This window comes from Macaca mulatta, chromosome 1, assembly GCF_049350105.2.
Source record: "Macaca mulatta isolate MMU2019108-1 chromosome 1, T2T-MMU8v2.0, whole genome shotgun sequence".
NCBI lineage: Eukaryota > Metazoa > Chordata > Mammalia > Primates > Cercopithecidae > Macaca > Macaca mulatta.
This window is the reverse complement of record NC_133406.1, coordinates 165,230,001-165,250,145: the sequence shown is the minus strand read 5'-3', so window position 1 is coordinate 165,250,145 and position 20,145 is coordinate 165,230,001. Positions and strand designations below refer to the sequence as shown.

Genomic DNA, 20,145 nt, shown 5'->3' with positions numbered 1-20,145 from the left:
CTGACTGTTAGAAGGAAAACTAACAAACAGAAAGGACACCCACACCAAAACCCCATCAGTACGTCCCATCATCAAAGACCAAAGGCAGATAAAACCACAAAGATGGGGAAAAAGCGGTGCAGAAAAGCTGGAAATTCAAAAAATCAGAGCACATCTCCCCCTCAAAAGGAATGCAGCTCATTGCCAGCAATGGAACAAAGCTGGATGGAGAATGACTTTGACGAGTTGAGAGAAGTCTTAAGTCAATCAAACTTCTCAGAGATACAGGAGGAACTACGTACCCAGTGCAAAGAAACTAAAAACCTTGAAAAAAGAATGGAAAGATGGCTAACTAGAATAATCAACGCAGAGAAGACCATAAACGAACTGATAGAGATGAAAACCATGACACAAGAACTACGTGACAAATGCACAAGCTTCAGTAACCAACTCGATCAACTGGAAGAAAGAGTATCAGTGAATGAAGATCAAATGAATGAAATGAAGCGAGAATAGAAGTGTAGAGAAAAAAGAATAAAAAGAAATGAACAAAGCCTCCAAGAAATATGGGATTATGTGAAAAGAACAAATCTACATCTGATTGGCGTGCCTGAAAGTGACAGGGAAAATGGAACCAAGTTGGAAAACACTCTGCAGTATATCATCCAGGAGAACTTCCCCAACCTAGTAAGGCAGGCCAACATTCAAACTCAGGAAATACAGAGAACACCACAAAGATATTCCTCGAGAAGAGCAACTCTAAGATGCATAATTGTCAGATTCACCAAAGTTGAAATGAAGGAAAAAATGTTAAGAACAGCCAGAGAGAAAGGTCGGGTTACCCACAAAGGGAAGCCCATCAGACTAACAGCAGATCTCTCAGCAGAAACTCTACAAGCCAGAAGAGAGTGGGGGCCAATATTCAACATTCTTAAAGAAAAGAATTTTAAACCCAGAATTTCATATGCAGCCAAACTGTTTCATAAGTGAAAGAGAAATAAAATCCTTTACAGACAAGCAAATGCTTAGAGATTTTGTCACCACCAGGCCTGCCCTACAAGAGCTCCTGAAGGAAGCACTAAACATGGAAAGGAACAACCGGTACCAGCCATTGCAAAAACATGCCAACATGTAAAGACGATCGAAGCTAGGAAGAAACTACATGAACTAACGAGCAAAATAACCAGCTAATATCATAATGACAAGATCAAGTTCACACATGACAATATTAAGCTTAAATGTAAATAGACGAAATGGTCCAATTAAAAGACAAAGACTGGCAAAATGGATAAAGAGTCAAGACCCATCAGTTTGCTGTATTCAGGAGACCAATCTCACATGCAGAGACACACATAGGCTCAAAATAAAAGGATGGAGGAAGATATACAAAGCAAATGGAAAACAAACAAACAAACAAAAGCAGGGGTTGCAATCCTAGTCTCTGATAAAACAGACTTTAAACTATCAAAGATCAAAAGAGACAAAGAAGGCCATTACATAATGGTAAAGGAATCAATTCATCAGGAAGAGCCAGTTATCCTAAATATATATGCACCCAATACAGGAGCACCCATATTCATAAAGCAAGTCCTTAGAGACTTACAGAGAGACGTGGACTCTCATACAATAATAATGGGAGACTTTAACACCCCACTGTCAACATTAGACAGATCAATGAGACAGAAAGTTAACAAGGATATCCAGGAATTGAACTCAACTCTGCACCAAGTGGACCTAATAGACATCTACAGAACTCTCCACACCAAATCAACAGAATATACATTCTTCTCAGCACCACCTAGCACTTATTCCAAAATTGACCACATAGTTGGAAGTAAAGTACTCCTCAGCAAATGTAAAAGAACAGAATTATAACAAACTGTCTCTCAGACCACAGTGCAATCAAACCAGGACTCAGGAATAAGAAACTCAATCAAAACCACTCAACTACATGGAAACTGAATAATCTGCTCCTGGATGACCACTAGGTACATAACTAAATGAAGGCAGAAATAAAGATGTTCTTTGAAACCAATGAGAACAAAGATACAACATACCAGAATCTCTGGGACACAATTAAAGCAGTGTGTACAGGGAATTTTATAGCATGAAATGCCCACAAGAGAAAGCAGGAAAGATCTAAAATTGACACCCTAACATCACAATTAAAAGAACTAGAGAAGCAAGAGCAAACACATTCAAAAGCTAGCAGAAGGCAAGAAGTAACTACGATCAGAGCAGAACGGAAGGAGATAGAGACATAAAAAAACCTCCAAAAAATCAATGAATCCAGGAGCTGGTTTTTTGAAAAGATCAACAAAATTGATAGACTGCTACCAAGACTAATAAAGAAGAAAAGAGAGAAGAATCAAATAGATGCAATAAAAAATGATAAAGGGGATATCACCACTGACCCCACAGAAATACAAACTACCATCAGAGAATACTATAAACACTTCTATGCAAATAAACTAGAAAACCTAGAAGAAATGGATAATTTCCTGGACACTTACACTCTCCCGAGACTAAACCAGGAAGAAGTTGAATCCCTGAATAGACCAATAGCAGGCTCTGAAATTGAGGCAATAATTAACAGCCTACCAACCAAAAAAAGTCCAGGACCAGATGGATTCACAGCCAAATTCTACCAGAGGTACAAGTAGGAGTTGGTACCATTCCTTCTGAAACTATTGCAATCAGTAGAAAAAGAGGGAACCCTCCCTAACTCATTTTATGAGGCCAACATCATACTGATACCAAAGCCTGGCAGAGACACAACAAAAAAAGAGAATTTTACACCAATATCCCTGATGAACATCGATGCAAAAATCCTCAATAAAATACTGGCAAACCGGATCCAGCAGCACATCAAAAGCTTATCCACCATGATCAAGTGGGCTTCATCCCTGGGATGCAAGGCTTGTTCAACATACGCAAAGAAATAAAAGTAATCCAGTATATAAAGAGAACCAAAGACAAAAACCACATGATTATCTCAATAGATGCAGAAAAGGCCTTTGACAAAATTCAACAGACCTTCATGCTAAAACTCTCAATAAATTTGGTATTGATGGAACGTACCTCAAAATAATAAGAGCTATTTATGACAAATCCACAGCCAACATCATACTGAATGGGCAAAAACTGGAAGCATTCCCTTTGAAAACTGGCACAAGACAGGGATGCCCTCTCTCACCACTCCTATTCAACATAGTGTTGGAAGTTCTGGCTAGGGCAATTAGGCAAGAGAAAGAAATCAAGGGTATTCAGTTAGGAAAAGAAGAAGTCAAACTGTCCCTGTTTGCAGATGACATGATTGTATATTTAGAAAACCCCATCGTCTCAGCCCAAAATCTCCTTAAGCTGATAAGCAACTTCAGCAAAGTGTCAGGATACAAAATCAATGTGCAAAAATCACAAGCATTCTTATACACCAGTAACAGGCAAACGGAGAGCCAAATCATGAATGAACTCCCATTCACAATAGCTTCAGAGAGAATAAAATACCTAGGAATCCAACTTACAAGGGATGTAAAGGACCTCTTCAAGGAGAACTACAAACTACTGCTCAGTGAAATAAAAGAGGACACAAACAAATGGAAGAACATACCATGCTCATGGATTGGAAGAATCAATATTGTGAAAATGGCCATACTGCCCAAGGTAATTTATAGATTTAATGCCATCCCCATTAAGCTACCAATGACTTTCTTCACAGAATTGGAAAAAACTGCTTTAAAGTTCAAATGGAACCAAAACAGACCCCGCATTGCCAAGACAATCCTAAGACAAACGAACAAAGCTGGAGGCAAAGACTTAGAATCAACCCAAATGTCTATCAGTGACAGACTGGATCAAGAAAATGTGGCACATTTACACCATGGAATACTATGCAGCCAAAAAAAGGATGAGTTCGTGTCCTTTGTAGGGACCTGGATGCAGCTGGAAACCATCATTCTCAGCAAACTATCGCAAGAACAGAAAACCAAACACTGCATGTTCTCACTCATAGGTGGGAATTGAACAATGAGATCACTTGGACACAGGAAGGGGAACATCACACACCAGGGCCTATAGTGGGGGCAGCGGGGAGGGATAGCATTAGGAGATATACCTAATGTAAATGACGAGTTAATGGGTGCAGCACACCAACATGGCACATGTATACATATGTAACAAACCTGCACTTTGTGCACATGTACCCTAGAGCTTAAAGTATAATAAAAAATGAATTAAAAATAAATAAATAAATAAAAATGCTTATAATTGAGCATGGATAGAGCTCAATAAATGTTAGCCATCATTGCAGCTATCATCAGCTACAGCAGAGGAACAACTGCAGAATCTTCGTCATCAGCATCATTAGCATCTTTATCATCATTTTGTCATTGTTATTGGTGAGCTGAAATCAAACCACTGAATGTTCCTTTGAGCATATCCAGTCTAACCTCGGTCTCATGACTTAATCCTATATTTGCCATCCCTGCCATGTGGCCAGTCTGTCTTTGATTGAATACCTCTGGTGCCTGGGAACTCTTTCCAGAGTAGTGCATTGTAATTTCAGAGACAATTCTAAATACAATTAAACTGTGGTTTAAAAGTCTCTAATATTCCAAAACAAAAACAAAAACAAAAACAGAGGTTACGAACCATTTTGATTTGTAAAATAGTTTGGAATAAAAAGCCTATATCAATAGCACTTCTTTTGAAAACTTTTTTATGAAGTCTCAAGTGTAGAAGGAAATGAAGAGAAATAAAAGTAAATAATTGCCCCAAATGGCTAATTGTTCAGAATGCAAATGTGAATTGAAGATGTACTCTAAACCTGGCATTTATATTCTTCATTCGGAATGGAGCAAATGGCCTAATGTGATTAAATATTTATCAGCGTGTCTCTTTTCCACAGAAAGATACAGGCTAACACTCATCTTTAATATCTGTGGCCCTTTAATTCCTCAATATGTGAGCTTGCTCTTTTTTCTATGTTTTTTGCACTTTAATATGTCACTGCCTACAAGTTATTCCTGATAATTATGAAAATAACCTAAAACTCTGTAGCCACCTTTAAATCGAGATTTTTAAAAAAGTATTAATTAACTATGCTTTCTCTGTGGCAGGTGCTGTGCTATGTGCTAGATACAGAAAGATAAACTAAGGAAAGTTCCTCCCCAACAGAGTTTGCAGTTCAATAGGAGAGGCAGATTAAAAGAGATTAATGTGATCAGTGAAATTAATAGTTATTGATGAGAGCTCTGGAAAAAGGACAGTGTGTCTAGTACTGATAGGAGTAAGAAGAATACAGAAAAAATATAAAGCAGAGGTGACCCTTGCACTCATACTTGAAGACATTCCAAGAATAGCCAATAGTACACATCAAAGTATGAAAGCCTGAGAACACTTACCCTTTCATTGTAGTCACACCTGACTTGTTTCCATTCCTTAAACATTCTAAACTTGTGTGCATCTCAGGGACTTTGCATTTGTTATCTTCTGCCTGAATGCTTTGACCCCAGATCTTTGCATGGCTGGCCCCCTCTTGTCATCCAACTCTTATCTGCCATGTGCCCAAGAGCCCTTAACAATAACCCAGTTCCCCATTCACTCTCAACCATATCATTTGATTGTATTTATGTTACAGTATTTATCACTATTGAAAGTAGCTTTGTTCATTTCTTTGCTTATATAACTGATGTCCTATCTAGAATATCAGGTCTATGAGAAGCCAAAAGCTTGTCTGTTTTGTTCATCAGTGTGTCTTCTGGGCTGAGAAAAGTCCCTAGTATATAATGCATATTTGCTGAATGCCTAAATAAACTGTCATCTTGGCCTCAAAATTAAGGATGGACTCAATCCTGGAAAAGACAGAATTCTGGCAGGACAGAGTTGGTTAGAAGGAAAGCAAGACATCATTTAAAAGACTATTTCGGTAACTCAGTTGAGAGATTATTAAAGCCTCGACTCAGGTAGTTGTAGGGAAAGCAGAGTTCTAAGAGGTAAAAAGAAGACAAAATCTGCAAGGTTTTAGGACTATTGTATATTCAGCATAGAAGCAAGAATCTAGCACTATTGTGTTTAACAACTAGTTTGACTGTAGCTACATTCACCAAGGGAGGAAACACCATGAGAAGGAGCAGGAAGGGTATAAAGGGCAAAGGAGCTCATGAGTTCAGGCTTTAAAATGTTGAGTTTAGGATACCTATGGCATATCCAGGTATAACTATCAAGTAGAAAGTCAGAAATATAAATACACTTCTGAGGCTTTTTGACATACTGATAAATTTATTTTAACTAAAACACCTGTATAAGGGGGAAATCTTGAAAGAACATTAAAGTCTAATGGAAAATTCTCTCTTCTGAAAAATACCCTCTGATCATCCCTGGAGTGAATTGTGGACACTCTTTCTTGGCGCTCCAAGAGTAGGGTGCGCACTTATAATACCGTGTTGTAGTTAATTGCTTGCTTGGCTGACTCTTCAGTTAAGCCATGAGCTCCACTATGAACAGCTGTACATAGCAGACCTGTGACTAACAGTTTTGATCATGTCACACCACTCCCCCAATACTAATTTCTCCAATGAGTTGCCACTGCCTAAGAATCAGCTCCAAATGCTTTAGCATGATATTCAAAGCCCTACATAATTTTGTCTTAACATATCTGCCTAAACAGTCTCTGAGTTCTCTAAACCCTTGAATAAACTCTGCTGAGCCAAACCAGTTATGTACATTTCTGCAGGGTCTGAATATTGATTTTGTCATGCCCTAGAATTACTCCAACTCAGGGGTGATAACTGGCACTAAAAAAGCTCACAAGAGACTGATGTCTAAAATCAGAATGCCAATGAAATAATTTACATTGAGAAATTTAATTGCTGAGCCGAACTAATGTTCATGTTGCCCTGACCAGTTCATTCCTCCCGGTAGGCAAACTAAATGAAAAACCTAATTATCAAAAGGTTGCTTGATGAGTGTGGAGTCAGAACAAGGGGAATTACATGAATAGAATGCTTGATGGCATCCAGTTCTGCTAGCCTGTGGTCAAGAGAGCAGGATCCTTACATAGGATCCTTGTATCAATTTGGCTTAGGTGCCCTAATCTGGAAAGTTCTTGGATGGACAGAGTTGTTTGATCATCATTTGTACTTCTCTTTAGATATGATAATAGATTGAATAAATTTATCATCAAGACTTGCTGGACCAGAAGCCTTACAGGTCTCATTATGGTAACTACCTACATCTCTACTTTAATTGCATGTTAATTTCTAGTTTAACCCTTAGAAAGCAGTGCTATCTTTTAAATTCCTAAGTTTGGAAAAGTGCTTCCCATAAATTAGTAGTCTTCCTTTCTCTGTGACCCTGCCCAGGAATCAGTGCCTCTGACCCCAGCCTCAGAGTGCCCTTCCTCCCCTGTTGCTGTGAACCACACATTTGGTGCACAGCCCACGCTACTTGTGCTTGCTCTTTAGCTTATCATATGCATGTGGGATCTTGTCATCTGGTGTGTAATTTTCCTTGGAGGATAGAGATGTGGATTCAATATTTGTGTGAGTAATTAATAATGAGGTCTAGCTTTTCATTTTTTCGTAGTATACCACTGGTTATGGCACCTATTCCTTGGATGACATTCTGTTTGTAAAAAGTATGGTTATTATTATTACTATTATTATTGAGACAGAGTCTTTCTCTGTTGCCCAGACTGGAGTGCAGTGGCACGATCTCAACTCACTGCAACCTCTGCCTCCTGGGTTCAAGAGATTCTCCTGCCTCAGTCTCCTGAATAGGTGGGATTACACGCACGCACCACCACACCCAGCTAATTTTGGTATTTTTAGTGGAGACGGGGTTTCACCATGTTGGCCAAGCTGGTTTCAAACTCCCGGCCTCAACTGATCTGCCAGCCTTGGCCTCCCGAAGTGCTGGGTTTACAGGCATGAGCCACCGTGCCCGGCCAGCATATGATTATTTCTTTCATAGCTATGCTTGAAAATATCAGCATTCTTTAAAATTGCATCCTTTTTTCAGGATAGTTATTCTATTTAAAACAAAATGAAACAAACTCCATCTCTAAAACCCGAGATGATAATATGTGGCCTTTATTACAGGATGCCAACTGTAGCAATTTGGACTTTATTTTCCTAGACTTGGATCACAGGTCAAGTAAATGGTCATAACATTTTAATGACTTTGCCCTAACATAAAAAGAGAGATAAACAGAATAGGCTGAACTTTTTGTATGAGGGACCTGTAAATCTTTGACCTCCCTTGACACAGCATACTTAGATCCACATCATATGCAGTGTCATGCCCCCTGTAGACACTTTATACAAACTAATTGACTTGAGAAATAGTATGAGGTGTATTCCATGATACCTAGTAATGCAAATAGCTCAGAGAACTCTGCTACTACTCTCCTGTTAGCAGAGTATCTTGTTTAGGAACATGAACCCAATATCAAACCAATGGCATCTGAAAATGGTAGAGGGTTCTGATAGCATCTTAGCAAGAACTTTAAATAAAGACTTAGAAGTCATAAAGTTTAAACCCATAAGTGAAGCCTCACTTACACATGCTGACTATTTTGTCTCAAGTGTGATAATGCTATAGCCGTTACTCAGCCTCCTTTGAAGTTCATCCTTGTATTTATCCCTGGATTCTATGTCACACTGCTTCCTTCCCATTCTTGTTTTCTTTCCTTCACTCCTTAAATAAATGTGTATAGTACCCCTAACTCTATCAGAAGAATTACACTAGTCGGTAATAACACAAAGATGGGATGTTCTTATCCTCAAAAATAAGTGGGCTTATCAGCAGGCTTCCTACAAGGCAGTACAGGAAGAGAAACAGTGGATTACACGGTTCTTACCTAACAGAAGAAAGCATACCAATTCTCCATTAAATAAAATTTAGTTAGGTCTACATTATGAGATGAATTTCTCATGTAGCATCTTATCAGAAAGCTTTTATTTCTTAGTTTTCTACGCGTATTCATTTCCAATGTCTAATGCCAAGGGTAATTCTGAATACCTTTTTAACTAATCAATCATTTTTTGATTCTGTTGAATATCAGGGAGAAATCTTGGGGCCTGAATATCTACTTTGTGAAAAGGGCCTGGGGAAACACCTTAAACTATCAAAATCATCTTTCCTTGATTATTGGACAATAGTTCTCATACACCCAGTTCTTGGTAGATGAGAACAAATGAGACACTGAGTTCACCTCTCCAATGCATGACTATTACCCCTTCATCTTTTCTCAAAACAAATACAGTTGTGTGGTGACTAGGCACAAAATACTGCCCTTGTGAACTGAGAGAAGAAAACAGAACATAGTGGACTGACAAGCAGAGAATGCTGAAGAGTCTGTCTGATTATCCAATAACATTTTGGATTTTTCAGGAGAGCTGCATGATGTAAGCACAAGGTGTTATTAAAGCCAGTCCTGCTGCTAAAGGCAATATGGAGAATTGGGGGCTTCTTACTTGCTCCTTAAGCACCCCGATTATTTTCCCAGTAAGGGCAGTATAGAACCCTGCTGCCGGAAAAGTTACAAATGGGCCAACTACGTCTTCCTGTAGTTATGCCCCCACGATTTTACAATGCTCTCCTCTGTTCTTGGATTGAAGGCAGAGGAAGGTATGCCCACAGAATGACCAGTTCACCTTTGAAGGTCTTTGTGGTACCGGAGACATCACAAAAGGCCCCAGGTAAAAATAAATTACTTTCCTCACAGTGATGATCACAGTCATTTAGACTTTACCTGAACTACCCGGTTCCATCATTAAATTCTACATAATGGAAGACAGGAGATCTCACCTCTTTTACTACACCTAAAACCAGCCAGGCCTAATTCCGCTTTCTTATCTATGGCCTAGAAACCTGTAATCTGTATTTCCTCTTTCTAAATGTGTCAGCCTATTTATTATAATTATTATTACTGCTGAATCTGATTTATACCTGAAGTTTCCTTGAAGTCAATAGGCTATATTTGATGCTTACAAATAAGTTATTGTAAAATGGATATAATGATAGTAAAAGTAGCCACCACACTGAATGAGGCTGTTTGTATACTAGACAACAAAATGTATTCATGGTGTTACCATGGAGAGAATGGAGATATTTTGGACTCATTTTAAAGAAGGCACCTTTATTCTAAGTATGCCTTTAAATGAGTAACCTGAAACAAATGACTTGTTTTTTTTTTTTTCCACAAAATTAGAACAAACTGAATATACATCTTTTTAAAGCTGGGCTATTACAGGGACATAACAGTAAATGCTAATGTACATACTGATGGTTGGCACGTGCAAATGAGCATGCTGATCGCTAGTTCACATCACGGTTCATTATGACATACAACTGCCAGAAATCAAAGTTAAGCAAAAAACAGCCACCAACTGTGTAGTCTTCCCTCCATATGTAGCCATTTTACCCCACAATCCCCTTTGTGATTAGCAAAAAGCTTGCAAATAGAGGCTAAAATAAATAATAAGAGGACTATGAATTGCTGGCTAATTTAAAAATGGCACAGAACCTTGGAGAGGGGAGGAAGCACCAGCTGAGACGAGCACATATTTCCCTAGAGCATTTTAAACTATCCTAAAGTGCACACGATGCACTGGTGAATGACTGCCTCTGAGAAAGCACCCTGATCTTGGAAGCTGAGCGGCACAAATACTTGGCATAGAACTCTGCATGGCATGGCAACTCTGCATTTGCATTGGTAAGTCCCAGAGTAAACAGGTGCATAAAACAACTGCTTGAATGAGTTTGCTTCTCTACAAAGTGGTTAAATCTCATAAAGCATTTTTTTCGCTTCTCTTTTTGAAAAGTACAAACACTTAGTTTAATAATGTAAGGCAGTTCATTTGCTAACGGGAGAAGATATTCATGACTCATGGAAAGATTTATTCTCTGTACTTTCCCTGTGTAAATAAGGTGACATTTAGGCAGAAATAAGTCATTGTCCCCTCACAGTAGACATAATTCTCCATTGATTGGAAAATAGTACCTCCCCCATCCCCCAAAGCTTTCTGTGTATGTTTAAAAAAAGCATATTCCCCCAAAAATAATTGCTTACCTGTTGGAAACAGGCCCCTTGAAATCTGGGTCATATGTCCTTGGATCACCTGCATTTAAAACAAAGACCTTTTAAGCATATAAGCCAGCAAATAAATTAATATAAAATATTAATAAAAAAATATCTACATATTGGTTAGTCCACTGCTCAGTGCAGTGATGAATTCATACTTTGGTTTGATGAAACATAAGTATGTCTTGGTTATGGTTGTCAATTCTTTCTCCTCTCTCCAGCTTAGAAGGAGGACTGGGAAGAGTGGTTAAGGAACATATTCCATACACTTGGTGAATGTATCCTCCCACCATACTGTTCCATACACCTGGAGAATATATCCTCCCACCATACTGAGCACCAACATTAAAGATTATATCCAGGATAGCAAAACTTGAAGCCTTTATGGTCTGCAAAACAATTTTACCATCTTCCATCACCAAGTGTTGCTGAGGACTTATGAGGTGCACAGTTCAATATGAGATGCCTCCTTATCCCAGCTCTCCCATTCCTCTCAGTAGATTAGGCCTTCCTTCGAGAAGTTCAAATACTAGTTACTGTCTGTCTCTATCATGTTGGCTGTATGGTACATAAAAATTAATGTTCTGTTATAGAAACATTTTTATTTCAGTTTTTTCAATCTACTGGCAGACTTCATGCCATCTGGGAAGGTGCCCTTGTCACTCTGCTGCATTATGATTGTGATATATTACCCTTTTCTTTAAACAGTAAAAGTACACATGGAATGGCTTTTTTCTCCCTGCATGTACTGTGTGGGCAGACCCAGTAACAAGTTATGTAAAGTCTTTCCTGGCCAAAGGTGTGCACTTTGCAGTCCCCAAACTCTTGACTCTTCTCCTACAACCTAAGCACTCCCACGTGTTCCTCTAGGGATTTGTCCCTGTAAAAAGGTCTGGTCCTGAATAAAAGATAAAATTTTCCAGTTTGAGACAGTTGATATGTACTTCAGTGCCACGTTCTCTAGCACACTGTCTGCTTCTCTTTTTTGGACAGCTTATCTGACTCTGCTTCACTGCAACAGATAATATTAAAAGTGTTTAAGTCTACTTTATCTGAGCACTGACCATCCCTCTGTCCCCCAATCCACAGGAGTGGGTCTTTAGTCGTGACATTTCTTCTTTGTGCCTGTTTTCTGGCCATGGCCAACTGGATCTGGTTTAGATATTGGATCCAAGCTGGGCCAGTCAGATTCTCAGTCCCAGGAATTTAGAATTAGAATAGACAATGAGTTATTCTCAGTGGAAGACGAACTGCAAAATATAAACCTCGAAAACAAGAGAAGCAGAGAAATCTGGCTTTCAGAAAGAAGTTATTGAAGTAAATGTTCAAAGAGAAACAGAGATGATGGTCCTAACAGCCTTTATCTTGTGGTCTAGTTCTTACCTGAAGCTCAGAGTTGAGTTTCATGAGACACCTGACAGTCTCAAACTGTGTTCCCTTTTCTCACTTTTAACTAGTTCAGATTGTTTATATGTAACAAAAGAACCAAAGAGTCCTATTAACAATTCGCTCTCTCGGCTTACATTTTAACAATTCATTTTAACAACATTTTTTGGATCCTTGCCATGAACACGTGGTGTGAGGATATGAAAAGGAATTTTTCAGACTAAGTCTGCCTTTATGAATCTCATACTTGAATAAGAAATATAAGCTCAAGAGGGCTGGACATGGGTGGCTAACACCTATAATCCTAGCACTTTGAAAAGCCAAGGCTGGTGGACTGCTTGAGGCCAGGAGTTCCAGACCAGCCTGGGCAACATGGCAAAACCTCAAATTAGCTGGGCGTGATGGTGCACACCTGTAGTCCTAGTTATTCCAAAGGTTGAGGCATGAGAATTCCTTGAACCCAGGAGGTGGACATTGCAGTGAGCTGAGATTGTGCCACTGTACCCCAGCTTGGGTGAGAGAGCAAGACAGATGAGAGAAAGAAAGAAAGAGAGAAAGAAAGAAAAGAAAGAGAGAAAGAAGGAAAAAGAGAAAGGAAAAAAGGAAGAAAAAAGAAAGAAAAAAAGAAAGAAGGAACGAGAGAGAAAGGAAGGAAGGAAGGAAGGAAGAAAGGAAGGAAGGAAGGAAGGAAGGAAGGAAGGAAGGAAGGAAGGAAGGAAGGAAGGAAGGAAGGAAGGAAGGAAAGAAAAGAAACATAAGCTGGAAACATTTCAACACTGTGCAGTGAGAGCTGCGATAGAGAATGCTGTGGGGCACAGGGCGGGTCATGAATGAACAGGTTTCACAAGCTCCTAACACTCAACTTTGACTTCATTTTCTGCTCATGCTCTGACCCTGTGCTCTTTGACTTGAATCTTTCACTCTGATTTTGAACATTAATATTTGCAACATTCCTGGTTCTAGATTTCAGTTACCAAATCTGTCTGAATAGCTGAAATAGCTCAAAAACTTTTAGGGGTACAAGATTCCAACAATCCCCCATATCAAATATTCCAATTCCATAGATCTGAGGAATGGGCCTGAGAATCTGTATTTTTAAATGACCCACTAACTGACTCTGATGCACAGGCAGATTTGGGAACCATTAAGCTATTTGATTTTCATCTCAATTGTATAACTACATCCCTGTTTACACACTGTCATTATGTCTAGTTCTACTTAACAGACCAACCTAATGGAGAAAATGAGGAGAAAAGTAGGTCATCATGATGTGTATGAGTTTTGGGAAACACTACCATTAGATGTGAGGAGCCAGTGACAGAGTTTTAGGAAGAGACACAGACATTCAAGAAAGTCAAAGTATTTCAAGAAAAAGGAAAGATCATAAATTCTATAAAATTTATTCTTTTTTTTATATTTTTTATTTTTTATTATACTTTAAGTTCTAGGGTACATGTGCATAACATGCAGGTTTGTTACATATGTATACTTGTGCCATGTTGGTGTGCTGCACCCACCAACTCGTCAGCACCCATCAACTCGTCATTTACATCCGGTATAACTCCCAATGCAATCCCTCCCCCCTCCCCCCTCCCCGTGATAGGCCCCGGTGTGTGATGTTCCCCTTCCCGAGTCCAAGTGATCTCATTGTTCAGTTCCCACCTATGAGTGAGAACATGCGGTGTTTGGTTTTCTGTTCTTGCGATAGTTTGCTGAGAATGATGGTTTCCAGCTGCATCCATGTCCCTACATAGGACACAAACTCATCCTTTTTTATGGCTGCCTAGTATTCCATGGTGTATATGTGCCACATTTTCTTAATCCAGTCTGTCACTGATGGACATTTGGGTTGATTCCAAGTCTTTGCTATTGTGAATAGTGCTGCAATAAACATATGTGTGCATGTGTCTTAATTTTATTTGTACCAGGGACTGCTCTAAGTGCTTTACACATAGGTCTGCCATCTTGCACAATTCCACATAGAACACATTGTACTTCTCTGAGCAGTGCAGTGGAATAGCCCTAGTGTATTTATTATGTCATTTAATGTTTCTAAAAATTCATGCCATTTCAATGTACTAAAATATGCCATTATTATTATTCTATTTTACAAATAGGAAGTTTGGGTACAGAAGGGTGAGATAATTTTCCCTAGCTCACCCAGCTAACAAGAGGCAGAGGTGGCATTGAAAGGCAGACTGTCCAATGCCAAAGCCTGTGCTGAGCCATTTAGCAGTAAGTTGCTCATTGGTCATTTTAAAGTAATTCCACAGATGAGTAAGGAGAAGACAGGTTTAAAGGGGTTAATAACTCATATTGATTTTGTAATTATTTGCTATTTACATTAAAGTTAGGCAAAACCAGCTTAAAAGTATTTAGGCCGGCTTCCAATTTTTCTGTGATTTGTACCTCACCAAGAGAGAAAGTGGATTGCAGTGTAAATGAAATGCCATTGTTGAATCTGCCAGAAAAGCTGACACTTTCAGATTGTAAATCCTGGCTGCTTCATATTTCAGTTGAAAATACACTAAAACCACAGTCAGATGATAAGATTGAGCTGATTCTGTAGAGTAATGACAGCTGGAAAGTGATTACTTCACCCTGCCCCCATGTGCCGGCAGAATTTGTATTGTCATGCAAATTTTTTATATCCTGCAAATCAATAGAGGGCAGTGCTTTTATGGGGGCCCTCAGTACTCTAATTGAATCTCTGGAATAAATAGACTGAGGGGCCAGCTAAATGAAAAAAGCCACAGTGGCTCCCTGTCATGTGGCTTAGCTCCTCGAATGCAATTCATATTTCTCACTTAAAGAAAAAAAACCCTAAAATTATATAATATTTTATAAGCTTCTTAAGTCATTTGACTTTCTGATCACCAAATTTATTGTCTTACAACAGTAAATTTAGAGTCATTGGAAAACATTTATAAAAGACAGCTACACATTTGTTGTTGTGGTTAACAGTTGCTATTGCAACCATACAATGCAATTTCTGAACCAGAAATAATTTATGAAGATTAAGGAAAATAGTTCAGGTAATTAATTCAATTCATAGGTGCAGATTTCACATGGCTACATTGAAAGCAAATGGCAACATAAAGCAGCCAGTCATGCTTAGAAAGTCTCTTTTCTTTAAAAGTAATCTGTTTCTCAAAGAAAATGACAATATAACTACCATTGATAAGCTGTAAAAAGTAAAAATCCAAAACATTTGATTTTATTCCTGCAGGAATATTCTCCTTCTGAGAACCTAATATTAATTCAGAGAGCAAAAAAGTAACTAAGGTGGGATGAATACATGTTCTAGAATTTAAAAGAGACCTACTATGAGTAAGCAGGTCAGATAACTTTCTAGTGAACATGGAAAAATGGAGCAGTACAAAATTAAGACTTTAATATACAACAATAGCCAGCAGAGAATTGTGAATAATTATGCATGTGTTTTATTTTATTTTTAAAATATGCTTTATAGTATGTCTATAAAAGAGGGCCTGTCATTTCATTCAAAGAAAGGGTTCTGTTTTCCTCTAAGTCTCACCAAATAATAAGGAATCATGTTCTTTGCCATTTCTTACAGGATGATATTTCCACTTCTTAGCCCAACACACATGGCTTTTTATGATATGGCTCATCTCACCAGCCGTATTTCTTATAATGCCCCTCTTTGAACTTGGTCTTATGCAATTCTGTACTATTTATAGTTCCCCCCTTTTCATATTCTGTTCCCTCTGAGTAGTGTGACTTTCTCTTCCTTATTCCCTTGGTGATGGCTAAAGGAGGCCTACACTTCCCCTCACAAACTTGCTACTGATTCTCAAGAAGGACAAGAAAAAAAACATTCTACTGGCCACTGTGCCAAAGTGGGCCAAAGTTAATTCTACCCACTTTGACAGGAGATCAATCCTGAGAACTTTCAAGGAATTCCATTCCAAAGCAGCTAATTCCATTAATCTCTGAGACACAGTAATTCCATTTGCATTGTTGTGCTTACGACACTGTATTACAGGTTATCTGTTTACATGTTGTGGTAGATAGAATAATGGCCTCCCAAATATGTTCACATCCTAATCCCTGGACCCTGTAAATATGTTACCTAATATAAGGAAAGGGAGTTTGCAGATGTGAATAAATTAAGGACCATGAGATGGTGAGATTAGCCTGGATTATCTGGGTGAGCCCAGCGTGATCACAAGGGTGCTTATATAGGGAAGAGGGAAGCAGATGAGTCAAAGAAGGAAAGATGACAACAGAAACAAGATTGGAATGATGCAATGTTAGAAAAACTCAACTGGCCATTTCTGGCTTTAAAGATGAAAGAGAGTCACGAGCCAAGGAATACAGAAGCTTCTAGAACCTGGGAAAAGTAAGAAAATGGATTTCCCCTGGATATCCTGCTAATGCCTTGATTTTAGCTCATTGAGATGTATTTTGGACTTCTAACCTCTAGAAATGTAAGATAATAAATTTGTGTTTTTCTAAGCCACAAGTTTGTGGTAATTCATTACCACAGCAATAGGAAGCTAATACATATGACTATTTATCCTACTGGATTACTACATAGTTTCTCTAAGGTAGAAATGAGATCTTGGTTATTTCTCTGTTCCTGTTACCTACATTAGTGCCTGTTGTACACATCGCAGGCATTCAATATTTACAAAATAAGTTTTAAAAGAATGTCAATGTAATTTTGATATCTTGTATAATTAATTTAGATTATGAAAATACGGGGAGGCTGAGACGGGCGGATCATGAGGTCAGGAGATCGAGACCCATCCTGGCTAACACGGTGAAACCTCATCTCTACTAAAAAATACAAAAAAAAAACTAGCCGGGCGAGGTGGCGGGCGCCTGTAGTCCCAGCTACTCGGGAGGCTGAGGCAGGAGAATGGCGTAAACCCGGGAGGCGGAGCTTGCAGTGAGCTGAGATCCGGCCACTGCACTCCAGCCTGGGCGACAGAGCGAGACTCCGTCTCAAAAAAAAAAAAAAAAAAAAAAAGAAAATACAACTAGAGGATCAATCTTGTCAGTCACCAGCAAATCACTTTAGATAAATTTCAACTTAGATTAAAGGAAGTTAATACACTCCTAGAAGTGCACTGATGTGACAAATTATTCCCCTTATCACCAACACGAATTCAGTATCTGATTGTAATGTTAAGGCAAGTAGCAGCTAACAAAGGAAATAAGGGAGAAAGTATCCCACACTGGTGAATAAAAATTGAGTATCAAATTAACTGTTATAAAATGTTATTTCTATCATCTATAAGCAGTATGATCTTGGGAGAATTACTTTTTGCCCCTCTAACCTTCCGTTTTGTCATCCATAAAATGATAGATAGCGGAGGGGAAAAAAGTTTGGAAACAATTTCTGTCTTTGGAGGAGACCAACTAACATGGGAAACAGTAAAATGTAAATTATCCACATAACGAAAGTGATCAGTGTAGAATCAGTACAAACCAACTTGTTGAATTGACACATTTGCTACAAATAATACCAATAATTCTAGAAGGATTTCAGTGACTAAGCTGGGTGTGATGGTTATGGAATAACTTTTAGGAGAGAAATTTTAACCATACTTAGAGGAAAGAATGTGTCATGTGTGAAAGCTAGACAACAGCACATGCTGAGCTGTAACAAAGAGCTATGCCTGGGGGACAAGACATGACAGCAGGTAGAAGAATTAAGCACATTATCAGGAGTTGGAGGAGGACTTACACTGTCCCCAAAGTCTTCTGAATAAGCGACCTAATTGTTATGTGTTTATATATTTGATGCAGAGGAAATAAGAAAGTTAAGGCAGATGAATCAATGAGGAAATGACTGTTGTATTTCAGACATAAGATGGTAGATGCCTGACTGAGGCTGTAGCTCTGAAAGAGGATGAGGTAATTCAAGAAGCATTACAGAGGAATATATTTGTTGGGGGTGAAAGAAAGGGCATGGTACCCTGCTTCATCACCTAATGATGACAATGCCTCATGCAGAAAATGATGAGCATTCCAGAAACTCATCTCAGGCAGAAACATGACCCCACATTGGACATGGCATGATTAATGGAAATGCAAATGAGATTCCTTCAGCACTGATTTCAAACCAAACAATACAGTGGTATCATGACCTATGATGGCTGTTTTTCTCCCAGTCTGAGTAACTTCCTAAACATATGAGATGATAAATCACCTTATATTCTACCAAGAATGTCAAATCTCCTGTTTTAAGAAACATTTGCCGAATCACTAGGATGGTTTTTAAGTAGTTTGCATCATCATTTGAAATAATTTGCTCTATATGAACACAAATCATAAACAATTCAGTTATAACCTTGGAGGTAATAACTAAAAGAAACACCTAAAAAGAAGGTGTTTCTCTCTTCTTTAAGAGGCACTCAGGCTGCCTCTTAACAGACTGATTTTATAGGCAGTGCTGAAGGATGGATGTTTAGGGGGCATTTGAAATGTACTTTTGAAAAAATGATTTTTCTTGATTAGTGTGACAAAGCAGTGAATTTGTGCTATAGAACAGCCATGAATTATTGGATAATCACACATCTCAGAATAAATAAATTCTGAATCAATATTGATTTAAAAAGAAAGTCTGGAAGTAAACAAGAACATGAATTGAGTTTGAAGGTTATCAGCTTGGGTTTTCTAACATTTCTTTCTAGCTATATTTGTATTTTATTGCTCGACATGAATCACTCAAAAAAAGAACCATGAAATACTCTAATTACATTGAAACAACTCCTTATTTTCCTCTAGTTTCAAAGGTTATGCAGTTCATTATCATGCCAGGCCCTTTTTCCCTACCTCCGAAAAAAAATAACAACTTCACAATTAAAGATGGAAAACGAACAGCACATGCATTCGCGCTAAATATAAAATAAGTGACTTCACCTTGCTTTTCTGAGTGCGGAGTTCAGGCAGCAGCACGGTAAATGAATAAAGATTGGGGAAAATGATAATTTTCATCATTAAATAAATATAAAAATTAAGTTCTGTAGAGAAGGGGAAAATTGTCTTTAAAGTTGTAGCTAAGTAAAAGACTTTCTATTAAACTTAAGAATAAATACTACTAAAGAAAAACATCAAGAGTTTGTCAGTTTATCACAAATGCATAAAGCAGTTTGGTAGCTAGTGATAACATCTCTCCTGCTTCCTCATATCGCCCACAGGTTATTGATGAGAATAAAATTAAACTGCTTATCAACTCTGACTTTTGCCACAACTCAAGAAGATAGACATTACTAATCACTGGAAAAAAATCCCTATTCCTGGGTCTAAAGTGTAGGAAAGAAAACATGCTTTAGTGTACAATTTCTACCCACAATGCATCATGATCTACCAAATAAAAACTACAGGTGGAGTATTCTATTAGAATCTGTATCACATGGATGCTTCTATTTACAGGGTAATTGAGCAAAAATGGTGGTAAACTATGATCTCTCACCAATGGGTCAGGCCAGTCACTTAGAACGATAAACAGGAGAAACAGCAGACAACAGGGACTCATACAACATATTGTATTATCCACCATAAGCTGTTATTGAGGTAGAGAGAGAGAGAGAGAGAGAGAGAGAGATAGAGAGAGAGAGAGAGAGAGAGAGAGAGAGAGAGAGAGATCTTTCCCAGGGCTAAGGGAGTGGTGGTGATTGTGTGTGTGTGTGTGTGTGTTACAGATTAAGACAATCATATGA

General features: G+C 38.4%; 1 protein-coding gene across 2 annotated transcripts in view; it reads right to left on the bottom strand.

The window, feature by feature from the left end:
- SLC44A5 (solute carrier family 44 member 5) overlaps nucleotides 1–20,145 on the bottom strand; it is a 521,995-nt gene that overhangs the window by 125,869 nt on the left and 375,981 nt on the right. For both annotated transcript variants that reach the window (XM_077988318.1, XM_077988316.1), the window contains one exon: nucleotides 11,054–11,102. In XM_077988318.1, coding sequence (XP_077844444.1) covers nucleotides 11,054–11,102 — 49 coding nt within the window. The remainder of the gene's footprint in view (nucleotides 1–11,053; nucleotides 11,103–20,145) is intronic.